Genomic DNA, 13,289 nt, shown 5'->3' with positions numbered 1-13,289 from the left:
AAAGACTCGGACTTTGTGCATCTATATCCAACGAACCTTAGCATAATCGACAATTTCATCCCTCCTTGCGGATTCCCATTGCGTACCTCATCAACGCTTTGACCGCCGACAATTCCTTATCAACAAACGGCCAGTTCGATCACTCAACAACAGCAAACAGAATAATATAATTGATACCGTCCATACATAATTGATCATACACTCGGCATCACTACACGCAAGCATCAACCAGAACCAGGTATTCCTTTGAGGTTGAAGTGGAGAGCGAAGGATCAGATCATTTTGAATTTTAATTAATCAAAACCAATCAAAGGATCTTCCCCTTGCATCAGTAAGACAACCCACACCGTCCCCATCCGGATCCTCCCCCGCACTCGCATTCGACGGCGAACGCACTATCACTATCACCCACCTCGGTAACATCCTTTGATATCGCTTAAACTCCAGATTGGACCTCTCAGAGGGTCTAAGCGCAGATCTAAGATCTAGGATAGCTCAAAAAGCAGCCTGTAACCTAGTGATTCGCTGGGGAAAAGGAGGTTTGTCGACGTCTAGAACTCCTGGATTTTCCACTAGACCAATAGATCTCACACCGACCTTCAATCCAATCAATCCCGTGACGACACCCTCCTCATCGCCACCATCATCATCACCATCAAACTCATCAGAACAGTTATTCCCCACTCTGGTTCCTACCAATCATCAATCAATTCACATCTTCCTAGCCGAGTCAATCTGTGAAACGATCCTTCGCCAAGAGATATAAGTTGAACTCTTGCAACGCAACTGATCAAAATTCAATCTATCAACTCACATATCACTCTCCTATCCATTTCCCCTCCACGACAATAACATCAACCCGCTACACAATTCGGTCAAGATGGCTATCCGTACTACCCCTCCGACCACCGCAGAGGGAGAAGTTATCGTCAAACCATATCCTTTCTTCGCTCAAGCACTCAAACCTCATGCTATCAATTCCAATGACGACCTCATCAAACAGTTGAAAAAGGCTGTACTTGATCCTCTGATTGATGAATCTAAGCCACCTGTTGTGCTGGGCAGGGATGACGATGGGTGAGTATCTGCTGCGCGCCCAACTATTCAATGTGTTCAACGTTCGAAGCTGATGTGATACGTCCACTTGGCTCTTAGCTTTGTCGCTTCTTCCACCATTTTCAACGGAGCCGTGAAAACCAATGCTCTCGCCTTGGTCAAACCTATTACCGCTCAGGATGTTAGCAGGTACGTCCAGATTCTCGCTGCGCCTTGTGTGTCAAACGATTCTAATGCTGATGTAGGATCAACCATAGAACCATTGTCTTCTGTCGCCAACATAAACTCGAATTGAGTGTCAAGGGAGGAGGTAACGGTGTCCATGGTTGGAGTGTACGTTCACGTTTGCTTCGCATCTTTCGCCGACAGGTCTTCCTGACAATTTGTCTCAGGTTGGCGGTCATGTCATCCTTGACCTTTCTCTCATGACCGACGTCACCATATCATTACCGAATCCCGGTCCCCCGACTCTTCAAGAGTCCTTCGAGAGACTTCAGCTTCGTCGTGATTCGACCGACTCCCAGTCAACCCAAGAACCCCGACGACCGTCCTTGGCTTCTACGCATGCGGGCTCATCCGATACGGCGACAACCAAAAGATCGGCCTCAGAAGATTTCGCTACTGATGGCACGGACGACGATGGCGCTCGACGAAAGGGGAAAGTCGATGGCGATAGATCTGGCCCTTACAGCCCCATGGAGCGCATAGATGAGGCTGTAGCCAGTGGCGACAATTCGCGTTCTAGCAGCGCTATGGAAGAAGACAAGACTGGTAGCAGTGCTTCTGGTTCCAACTCCAGATCAGGGAGTGGGACCAGAAGTGGCAGTGCCAGTAGATCCGACTCCTACGGTGGAGGTAAAGAATCCACTCCAGCAACTTCCTTCGCTGGTGCATCTGAATTCACCAGGTCCCCTAAATCACCTGTCGAAGATGGGTATATCTTAGCTGGTCAAGGCTCAAGATTCTCCTTCTCATCAAGCACAAGTTCGCATGCCTCACCTGAGGCAGGGCCTTCCTCTCGCTCCGGTCCACGAGTGACATACGTCAACCCATCTCAAACACCTACTGCATCCTTCCCCTTTGTCTCGACGACTTTTGGCGCTAACTCATCCACCTCTTCATCCTACTCGACAAGCTTCCACCCTACCTTCGCGTCTGGCCCTTCGACCTCCTTGACGCTCAACACCCACCCGGACCCTCCACCTTACACTCTGGTCACTTTCGGCGCAGGCGTGAACTCCAAAGCTCTGGACGCAGCCACAGCAGCTTCGCCTTACGGCGCATTCCACGTACCGACTTCAGCCTTCCCTGTCGGCGCCGGTCAGTTCATCTCGGGCGGTTTCGGCTTTATTGGGCGAAAGCACGGTCTGGCGATGGACAATCTGGTGGAAGTGGAGATGGTCCTGGCGGACGGAAGAATCGTATGGCTTGGTCAAAATGGACAAAAGGGAGGAGAATGGAAAGACGATGAGGATCCTGAGGAAGTCTGGTGGGCAGTCAGAGGTGCCGGTGCTATATTGGGTGTAGTGACACGATTCCGTGCAAAGGCATACTATTTGCCTAGTGTGTATGCTGGTAATTTGATCTAGTAAGTCACGAATGCCTGCCCGCTTTACCAAGTAGGCATTACTGATCATATTGACTGATTGTCTTTTTAGCTTATTTGACCGAGAGAAGACGCCATCCCTATTGCGGCACGTACGGGACTGTATCAAAGGATCCCCCCGAACATTATACACCAATATCATCATGACTGCCGGACCACCCGGCGCACCAGCTATCGTGATTTTCCAACTGTGTTTCTCCGGTGCAAGAGCAGAAGGAGAGATGTACGTACAAGCTATCAGTGCTTGGGAAGGTGGAAGGTCACTGTTCCAAGACTTCAGTGAGAGGAAATTCGAAAGACAGCAATTGGCTGTCGAAGAGATTCTCAAAGGTGGACAAGGTCGAAAATGGTAAGTAATCTTGGCTGTCTCGCTATCTTCACATAGAAAGATCAGCTCATATTGGCTATTTTGATCGACTTGTTGTGATAGGTTTATCAAGAGTGATATGCTCAAATCGTTAACAGACGAAGTTATCGATGAGACTTGTTCTAGATTCCATTCCGTCCCTGATGGATGCAGTGAGTTCTGATAATTTGAGATGGGACTGAGTAAGAGGAGCGTGAATTGCTTACGAGCCATCCGAAATCGCTTTAGCTTGGTTATTCGAATACACTGGTGGAGGAGCAATTGCAGATGTCAAAGATTCTTGTTACCCTTCTTCTCACCGACAATCAGCTTTCACAGTTGCAGCCTTACACCAATGGTCGCATAACGAACCTCCCGTCGAGGATACACGGTGTGTCACGACCGCCGAAGAATGGATCAACGAAGTTATTCATCCTAATTCCCCAGGTGGACCATTACCATGTGTAAGTCGACTTGCAAATCTCATCTTGCCCTCCGTATAACCTACTTCATGTCTGGGGTTTTAGATTCACAGGATCACCCATGTCTTTTCTCCATGGCTAACATGGTTTCTCTTGTTAGTTCTTACAAAGTTCGACCTCTTCTTCGGTTTCAGCGGTATACGGCGAAAACTTCCCCCGCTTGAGAAGGCTGAAGAAGAGATTGGATCCTGACAACTTCTTCTGTCATGCGATGTGGCCGCAGAACGAATCCGACGAAGATGGTATCAACGGTCTAGGCGAAGATATCAAAGAGGGGAAAATTAGGGGGATCGATAAAGATGATATTGACGCAGATGGGTTTATGAAGGAAGAAGACCTTCCAGAGAGACAGGCAGGCGATAAAGGTAAAGCAAAGGCAACATAAGCAATGTGCTTGAAAATACAACATAACAATATATCTGAATTCGGGTTCATCTTTGAAGTCATAATGAACTGAAGAAGCTGCAATGGTAAGATTCAATCGAAAAGATCTTGTCATCTTGATTATCTTGACTTGGTAATTTGTGTATATAATGCAACATTTACCTGTGTATGAGTTTATGCGTATATAGCAAAATCATACTCATTGTCCATGTACGTCGTCGACTAGACGCTTCATTCCAGACTTCCTGCCGGCACTTTGAGTCATCCCTGATTTCACTCAGACCCACTTTGCATCGCTTGTTTGCAGGTAATATCGTCAGTACAGAGTGAACGCCCTAGCAGTGACCGTCAATCCTCGGGATCGTTGCATCTGCTCGACAATGATTTGATGGGATAATTACGTGCATACACAGAAGAAGACATCTTACGAAACACGAAGCGATAAATGATGAATAATGATTGTCGATTGTCCATACGAATGCGCAAGAATTCGTGCTGAAACTAATGTGCAGGGTTTTCGAGATATCTCTGGTTCTGGCCTCTAGTGTCGTGTCATTATGCTAAGTCTATGTCGTATCGTCAAGAATAAGAAAACTACTGAAAGAAAACGGAAACGGAGACGCTATGTACTCTATAATGAATGCGATACCGATCCGATCCCGATCACCGTTGAATCCGAAGGTCGAAGGAGGGATTCGACTTAGAAAATTAGAAGAGAGCGACGATAGCGCCAAGAACAGCGAAGACGACGGCGGGGACAGCGACCATACCATTTGGAAGAGCTCCTGAGTCGGCGCCGGTAGCTGAAGCGGAGGATGATGGAGCAGAAGATCCAGAAGCTCCAGAAGCCCCACCGGAGGCAGCAGATGAGCCAGAGGCCCCTGAAGCGGAACCGGAACCAGTGACTGTCGAGGTGGAGGCAGTAGCGGTAGCGGTGGTTCGGGTAGCAGCGGAACCGGCGGAGGTGGCAGCCCCAGAGGCGGAGGCAGCAGATGAGCCGGAAGATCCGGAGGCGGCACCGCTAGCGGCAGAGGTGGAAGCGGCAGAAGTGGAGTTGCCGGAAGAGCCAGAGGAAGAGGCGCCGTTCAAGCATGAGTCGGATCCGGATTGGATTGTAACGGGTGAACCTAAACAGAACGACGGAAAGGGAAAATTAGTATAGTATAGCAAAGAGTAATGCATGATGTATGAGGAGAGATAGAAATGAGGGGGAGAACTCGACCCACTGTATTGGATAGCACCCTTAGAATCGGTCAACTTGATGGTGATCTCAGTGTTGGCGGCGATGTCAACGGTCCAGGTCAACGAGTTACCTTGCTCAGACTGGGAGATGGTCTCGAGCGCGGCAGCGGATGGTTGTCCTCCGGGGATAACGGCGCTGTGGAATCGATTGACAGAGCAGGTCATGGTCAGCCGTTGAACCGACACATATGCGTGATTTAGCTCGGAGAGATGTCTCAATGAGAGAGCTCAGCACGAGTTCGAGCGGGGTAAGACAAGCCCGCATCGAATGGTCCGCAGAACAGCCCAAATAGGGGAAGTGCAGTATTTGTTGTGACGAATTGAGAGCGAGTGGACTCACATGATGTACGGGGCAGAACCTCCCGACCAAGAAAGGGCGGCGGGTTCTGGAGTCAGGCTCGATCGTCAGCATGCAGATTCCCTCTCACTAGATCTCGTGCTTCATAATACGGTCAGGTACGCACGACATTGGACGAGAGAAGCCTGAAGAGAGTTCCAAATCGTCAGCTCAGATCGCGTTAGAGGTAAGAGCACTGCAATGGCAGACGAGAGAAGACTTACAGGTGAGTTGACGGTGATATCACCTGAAGTTTGTTGGGCTACAGCAGCACCAAGAAGGGCAACGGTGGTAGCGGCAGTAGCGGTGAATCTCATTTTGCGAAATTTGCTTTGTTTAGTATCTGGAAGGAAAAGTTGAAGTGTAAATGGGAATTATAAGTATGAGAGACAGAGAGTGAGTGTGAGTGTCAAGGTATAAGCTGATAGTATTGGTTATATGAAAGGATTAATTTGGATGGAAAAAAGAGAGAAAGAAGAGAAAGGATCGATGTCGTCGTCAGGTATTTATTTTGGTTGAATATGATATGAGTGGGATGCTGTGTTACAGTTGTTCGTTGTTAGCAGTGGTCGTTGAGCTAAACAATTCGATCTGATTATTCTGATTGATTGATTGCCAGGGTGAGAAAGGGCGAAATTGTGAGAGCCCTTAGAACAAAGGTGGTCTTAGCGCTGTTTAGTATCTTGTCTAATCCTGAGAAATAGAAACACATATACAGTGAATTTGACGATGACGTGGTGATCAGTGCGATGTTGTTATAGCCAAGCAAGGATACCCTTGAGTCCGGTCCCAAAGGCGTACATGTGAGCAAAGGAACGCCTTGCATCGCATCGCCTCTTCTCGCATCGTTCCCCGCCCAGAACCCATACGATCAGTGGTGAAGAATGATAGATGACGTCGACTGGGTATGAACGTATATCGAGCCTTCGACGAATTGAAGTGATAGATTCGAGGGTACTCCCCTCGGAGACGACGACGAAGACGTGATGAACAGGTAAGCAAGAAAACAAAGCTGAAACGAGATCCTGGTTGTAGACTAATCGTCCGTTCTAGCGTGTTATGATGATAGGGTGACGTTGTTTCATCTTACCCCCTACTGCGACTGCGCAAGTGAAGGTAAGGGAGTGTATTAATGCTTGGATACGCTAAATGGTCCTAGCGTACTTTAGGCGTTTCTTTCGAGTTACCCTTGGAAAGGTGTTTTGCTGTCAACCTCATATTCACACTGACGTACTGATGTGGATATGTTTTGCTGAGATTCAGTCGGTGAGATGAGATGAGATGAGATGGGTTATCAGATATTTCCCAGTTGTGCCGTTAAAGTTGTACCAATCAGAAGGGAGCGGCGTAAAGCGCTTTGATCGTTTGGTAGTATGGTATGAGATAACGTACAAAGCGCTTACTCGCCAGGGCTAGCCAGATGCCACATTATTTTTCCCCTTGTGCAGCCAACAGGCAATTGACTTTTTTCGGTTTGGGATTCGGGTTTTTGAATCTCCTTCTTACAGAAAGCAAATACCAATACATTCTTTTTCTTTTCAAACGAAAGTTCAGAAGGGAAGTAGATTCGAGGAGGGTCTTGTTTAGTTGTCATTCACAGATAGTGTAGATTTTTGTCAAAAACGTGAGTCGGCAATCCGACCTCTCTTGAAGAGATGAAAAGATAAGAGATTGGATTGGGATGAGAAGGGATGCTAATTTATGAATTTTTGGATGTCGAATAGGGTCATCATGTTGTATGTCCTGCGTAGCACAATTTGACCTGCCTCACCATTCTATCACTGCCTTACTGATGATATCGAACGTAGCGGTCAACGAGGTGGAGCTGCTGCTGTGCCAGGTTCAAGACAAGGTTGTTTCAAGTGAGCATCCCATCTCCTCAACCAAACTTGTCCAGACTTCTGTTGTGGCTTCGGGTCAATGCGTTAAATGACTGTTGTGCTGATTAACATCACTCCCAGGTGTGGAAACCGTGCGTATCCTTCCACGGACTGATCAGGATCGTGGAATGTCGATCTGAACGAAGCTAAAGCTGGGTGGATCTCAGTCGGTCACATTGCCGAGAACTGTCAAGCTCCCGAACGACTCTGTTACAACTGCAGGTGAGCCGTGCATCCTGACTATGCTGGGCATCGCATCTCAATAAGCTGATGTAGTCCACCTGTCGTTTAGAGAACCAGGACACGAGTCTACTGCTTGTCCTCAACCTAGATCTACCGACGGTAAACAATGTTACGCCTGTGGTGGTGTTGGTGAGTCAGATAATGTCCATCGCGTCGCATCCCCGGCATCCCGCTCGGGCTCAGATGTTCATGTCCCCTATCTCTTCGATTCTCTTGCATTGTTGCAATGCTCGAGTCATAAACCCTCGCATGTTCATGATTGACCTGGATATTGCGAAATGATATAATAGGTCACGTCAAATCCGACTGCCCATCTATGAGAGGTAACTTTGGTGGACCCATGCAAAAATGCTACAAGTGTGGACGAGGTGGTGAGTCTTTCTTACCTGTAGACGCAATGAAGATAACTTCCAAACGAGAGCGAAGCTAAATTTACGTGTCTTGCTGTTGTTTCGTTTGTTTTCACAGGCCACATCGCTAGAGACTGTCGATCCAACTTCACTGGTGGATTCAGAGGACGAGGTGGTTTCAACAATGGGTTCGGTGGAAGACCTAGACCTGCCCCTGTCAATGCCGATGGAACTCCCGTCAAGTGCTAGTGAGTCATTGGTTGGCCCCACCCCCTACCCACGGATCATATTCGGCGGATCAAAAGATCTTCCATCGAGGGCTTTGGAAAACCTAGGCTGATGAGCTGTGGATTCCAGCCGATGCAACGGTGAGAACCATCTTGCCCGGGACTGTCTCGCTCCAAGAGACGAAGCTGCTATTTTGGCCGCCAAGAAATGTTACAAATGTCAAGAGACCGGTCACATTGCCAAGTGAGTGTGACGAATCCACCCAGATCAGCTTTTGCATAAAATTGACGTCTGTACGGGAATACTGCGACTAATCGATGATTGTTATTTGTTATTAGGGACTGTCCTAAGGCTGAAGAACTCCCTGTTGCCGAGTAAATGCTGTCAATTGTCAGTCGTCAGTTGCCAGTCAAGGATTGTGGGGTCTCGCTTGCCATCGATACGACACGATAATCTGGTATCTGGCTTGTTGGTAATGTCTTCACAGCTGGTGGCATGCAATAATATCCGATTTCGATAGCGGCGGTGAAGTCGTTATCCCATTATGCGCTTTGCTGTGTCTCTGAGCCGCTTCGAGAAAGATCAATGACGCCGGAACGTGTGTGTTTTAATAACGAATTGGTTCGCAAAGCGTGGCGCAGATCCATGAGTACATTGGAACAAGGTACAATTGATGCATGTGGCGATGAAGATGAAGAGGTACAATCATACTAACAATATACTAACAACATGCGACACTCGAAACGTACTGACTGGTGTATACATACTGAACCTCAGTGATCTCAGAGCTCTCGTTGCTCGGATTTCCAGCCATTCATACCATTCGTGGTAAAGCCGATCTCTCATATGGGTGGCGGCGGTGCTTCTGCTTGGACTTATCAACGTTGAATGAGTGGATAAGTCTCATTCCCCATTTCCAGTGCCCAACCGAGAACAGGGTTCCTTTGGGATGTCAGGCATCGATCAAGTATCCTTACACCACTACTTCCATCACAAAACCACATCAAATAGTGCAGATCATTCTGATCTATCAGTCGACACACACTCACCACGTAATACTGACTGACTGACTGGCTGATTGCGGTGACTGGATCTGGATCAAAGTGTATCGGCCAATTGCGATGATTCGGTATGTCTAGTAACTAGTATGTCATATACATCACAGCATCGAGGCAATCACACACCTTCTGGTATTGGGGCTGGGGCTGGGGCTGAGGAAGTTATTGATGGGGAAGGAGAAGGGCAAGGTACATGAAACAAGCTTCTCCTTCTCCTTCTTGATGGTGGTATGATGAGTTCGTGAAGTGTCCTGTGTGCAACTTGCAACCTACGATTTGCCGCCCAGCTCGTGCAGACTGTATAAAGCAAGACACATACTGATGTTGTGGAAGTCTGTGTTATCGTATTGCTTTCCTTCAAAGATGAAGGTAGTTATCCATAGGAGGATCAGCAACAGACCTCACGAACGGAGTGAGAAACAGAATTGAACGGTATAGTTCATCAAGATGGGCTGCACGTCTTCGAGATCTATTGAGTGAGCATACTTCTGCTGATCAGGAGAACGATAAATGAGAAATGATGCGAGTTGCGAGTTGCGAGAGGCTGAAGGACACTATGTATGATTCGTTTAGCCCAGGATACATCTCCGCACCAATCCCAATCCCATCCTCAGCACAACACCCCTTACCTCACTCATCATACGGCCATTCATATCCACCACCACCACAAGCACACTCAGGGGGATTAGACCGTTCTAACGCTATACCTCTCCCTCCGAGTCGAGCGGGATCGGGGTATCATCCTCACGCACCTCCGGTTCCGCAATTACGACCATACCAATTCCCGACCCAGTCATTCGCTCCTAGGGATTTACCGCCTGGACATCCATTCGCTAATCCGTATGAGAAGTATATGCCGTGAGTTGTGTTGGACCTCGTGCTTACCTGCATTCGTACGCTAGTCTCATTGACTTGGACAGCTGATGGTGGGTTTGGTGTGGATCGTGGGCGACCTTGTAGAGCGAATACTGTGTATCATTGATAACTGATACGATGACACGGTCTGAACATCTACCCACCGGATCCATCCATGGACTCGGTGTTCCGAAGAAGCTGCGAGGAAGGATCAGGGTATCAGAATGTCACTGTGAAGTCGAAATCGATCTCCTTGTCATCTCTGTGTACAGCAGCTGTCATTTGTAAACCAATCAACTGAATTCGACCCAAATGGACAAGCTGGGCTTGCTGTGAAGATGCGGTAGAACGAACGCAGAGCTTCAGTCACACGGGCAGGATGATAGGTACTCATCAGCCAATTTGAAACCTACATACTATGGACGCAGGCGTCTTCGCTCGTCAATAATATTAATATCTGGAAGTCATATGACACACAATGCTATTCGATAGATACCTAGACATCCTTCAAGTCTAAGTTATCTCGGAAGCACTCCATACTGTAAGCTCAAGCATGTAGCGTCGAAGAGATGGTTGTATGGCCTCATGAAATCCATATCTCCTGAAACGTGTATGTGATAATGCGTATATTTGTATGCATTCAATACCAAGACCGATGAGCTATTGAGGATGAAACGCCAGTCTAGGTTCGCCTTGCTTTCCGACCCTTTGAAAGCGATGCCGTGCAGCGTGTTTGGGCTTTGATCGATTGTGTAAGGCAACTACTTGTGTATTGGTAGACACACACACACACGCGCACCAATGGCATCTGCACAGACAGACAGACGAACAGGCCGAGTGCTCGATCTTGATATTCGTGATTGCTTGAACCCTTCGGTACCAGTCTGTACTGTCTCCTTCCCCCTATCACCGTCCTCTGGCTGGAGGACACCGACGGACAACAGTGCACCTGGCCCCACTCATTGTCGGAAGGACAAATCTGATAAATTGTCAATGGTCGATTGTGTTTGGTTGAAGGACTTAAGAACTTTGGGATTGGTGCAGCAATAACGCGCTAATACATGTATTCCTTTGTTGACCGAGCTTTTCGAACCTTGTAGATGTACAGTAGACCAGATCATCTTTTCGATTTCCTCGATCAGACCACAGGTATAGATATAGTTTGCGCAAAGATGCAGTAATCAGATAGTCAGGATAGAAAGGGGGATCGCGATCTTCTTTCTTTGATTATCCTGATTTATTCATCTCCTTCTTGCGCACAGGTTTCCGACCTTGTGATCATCCTCACTTCTCTCAATTTGATCATAGACTGATCATAGACAGCTTCTCCAACCGGTATCAAGGCAAGAGATCAGCAAAGTCCAGAAGGGTGTACCCCTGGCGCAAGATAAGTGAGTGGTCTCGCGATCAATGTGTCTGTTCTATTCACGATATTGGTCATCTCCATCTTTCTTGTTCACTCCTTCCCGACCCATCTGATCGTATGCTCGTCGTCATCTTCAGAGCTATGTATGCAGTGAGATACTTGCTTTCCGCGTCTGTCTGTTGGGTTTGTGCAACGTTCATGTTCTCTGGAACGAGCGGCACCACTCCACTGTATAACATCATGGCGATCATCATTACATATGTCTACCAACTCTAAAGCCTGTTTACACATTTACACATGTCTATGGCTCTACTGGTCGACTGTTCGTTTCGTAACGCTGACATGATTCTCCCGTTATGCTGCTAGTCTTTACTCGAATACGATTCGTCTCGCTTCCAAGCCTCAGTCCTCAGGCCTCGGAGTAAAAGCAGTTGACATTACCGATCGAGGGTCATATGCCAATCTACCTCGACGCGTCCATTGGAGGTATGTCAATTATCGTTTCTTTGATTTTCAGAAGTTCCCGGCTCAAATGGGTCCAGCAAGAGGAACCAGGACAGCAGGGCAGGGGGAGGACAGTCCTTAGCTTGACTCTGATACGGTGGCGTCGGCTGTGACAGTTACATCTACATTTACAGTAACTTGGGCTAATGATCGCTTTGTGCATGGTAGAGTGAAACATGAGCACAACGTCATAGCAAAAGAGTCGCACCAATACCAAAACCAGCAGATCAGATCAAAGCAAACAACAAGTAAAACATGTGAGTGGTCAATTTTGATCGTCTCTCAGATCTCAGATGATCATCGCGTGTCGATGTTGTTATTGATGGTGTTGACATCGAATCTAATGTTGTTCTCTTTGATCTAGTTACTTGTTATCATTCATCTTTCCCCGACTTGTATCCTGTGTTCATCGGTCGGCAGCCAATTCTAGGGTATCCCCCACTGTCTTCCCGCTCGACGTCTAGTAGGATTCGGAGTATTTTCCAACGTGTCAAGAGGGACATCTGATTTTTCGCATCATTTTACCCTTTGATAATTAACGCGTCTTATGGCATAAACACGCGATAACCCCATTTTCAACCCCAACATTATCATCAATTCTTACATCCGTGATAACACCATTCAAAATCAGCAATCAATCTAATCTGGGGTGCTCGACAACATATCTCGTCAGCTTCGAGATTCCAGCAGCGAACGCACGTACATCTCTCGACATCGACGACGCTACTACCATTCCCACCTTGACCCCAACCCCAACCCAACTTCCTCGTCTCAGAAGCGAGAAATCCTGCATCTCATATCACTTGAACCTGAAGCAAAAAGGAAGACCCTTCGACCGAACCGATCCCTTAAAATTGTTCTGAACATATCGATAGGTTTTTCTCTGAAACCTGGACAAGAATTTAAGATATACCTTAGATCATTTCGGAACCCTTCTTATCAGGGAGATAATTCCTTCACGTCGATTTTATCTATCACATCAGTTCACCCTCGGCAGTCATCGGTTAAATCTTTGCCCAAGAAGAACCGTAGTCAATCGATACTAAGACCAAGTCTGGACCTGCCTAATTGCCTGCTACGTGCGCTCGCGAGGGATCAAGGACTTGCATTCACAATCAGCCGAATAATCAGGTAGACGAGAATTATTTCTTTTCAATAGGAGAAATCACCCAGACGTCATACACACATACATACGGCTGAAACCGCCAATTTAGTTGGAAATTTCTCATAATTCCAGCGAACCAGCAAGACACCTGTCTATTTCTAGGTCATTTAGGTATTGGACGCAGCTGTAAACATTTCGGACTATCAAGCTCAATATCGTCCAAGGATCAAGAAAGAAGACAAGGATC

The 13,289-nt window shown here is 47.3% G+C and overlaps 4 protein-coding genes across 4 annotated transcripts; 3 read left to right on the top strand and 1 right to left on the bottom strand.

Annotated features, from left to right (window-relative positions):
- Positions 1 to 880: 880 nt before the first annotated feature.
- I303_105285 (uncharacterized protein) lies at positions 881 to 3,875 on the top strand (the record flags this gene model as incomplete). The annotated part of the gene is made up of 8 exons (XM_018408560.1): positions 881 to 1,077; positions 1,156 to 1,245; positions 1,314 to 1,389; positions 1,449 to 2,644; positions 2,715 to 3,011; positions 3,093 to 3,181; positions 3,258 to 3,472; positions 3,591 to 3,875. 8 exons carry the CDS (start codon positions 881 to 883, stop codon positions 3,873 to 3,875), a joined length of 2,445 nt encoding a protein of 814 aa, XP_018262251.1.
- Positions 3,876 to 4,582: 707 nt separating this feature from the next.
- On the bottom strand, positions 4,583 to 5,770 carry I303_105284 (uncharacterized protein; the record flags this gene model as incomplete). The annotated part of the gene is made up of 5 exons (XM_018408561.1): positions 4,583 to 5,001; positions 5,101 to 5,252; positions 5,457 to 5,502; positions 5,581 to 5,599; positions 5,678 to 5,770. 5 exons carry the CDS (start codon positions 5,768 to 5,770, stop codon positions 4,583 to 4,585), a joined length of 729 nt encoding a protein of 242 aa, XP_018262252.1.
- Positions 5,771 to 7,184: 1,414 nt separating this feature from the next.
- I303_105283 (uncharacterized protein) lies at positions 7,185 to 8,532 on the top strand (the record flags this gene model as incomplete). The annotated part of the gene is made up of 9 exons (XM_018408562.1): positions 7,185 to 7,189; positions 7,262 to 7,315; positions 7,415 to 7,425; positions 7,501 to 7,555; positions 7,626 to 7,705; positions 7,867 to 7,947; positions 8,045 to 8,174; positions 8,284 to 8,397; positions 8,493 to 8,532. The coding sequence occupies 9 exons, from the start codon at positions 7,185 to 7,187 to the stop codon at positions 8,530 to 8,532; spliced, it is 570 nt and encodes a 189-aa protein (XP_018262253.1).
- Positions 8,533 to 9,659: 1,127 nt separating this feature from the next.
- Positions 9,660 to 10,074, top strand: I303_105282 (uncharacterized protein; the record flags this gene model as incomplete). Its single annotated transcript, XM_018408563.1, has 2 exons — positions 9,660 to 9,688; positions 9,786 to 10,074. 2 exons carry the CDS (start codon positions 9,660 to 9,662, stop codon positions 10,072 to 10,074), a joined length of 318 nt encoding a protein of 105 aa, XP_018262254.1.
- Positions 10,075 to 13,289: the final 3,215 nt, after the last annotated feature.

Source organism: Kwoniella dejecticola, chromosome 6, assembly GCF_000512565.2.
Source record: "Kwoniella dejecticola CBS 10117 chromosome 6, complete sequence".
In the NCBI taxonomy this organism is placed as follows: Eukaryota; Fungi; Basidiomycota; class Tremellomycetes; order Tremellales; family Cryptococcaceae; genus Kwoniella; species Kwoniella dejecticola.
This window is presented reverse-complemented; position numbering and strand designations above follow the sequence as displayed.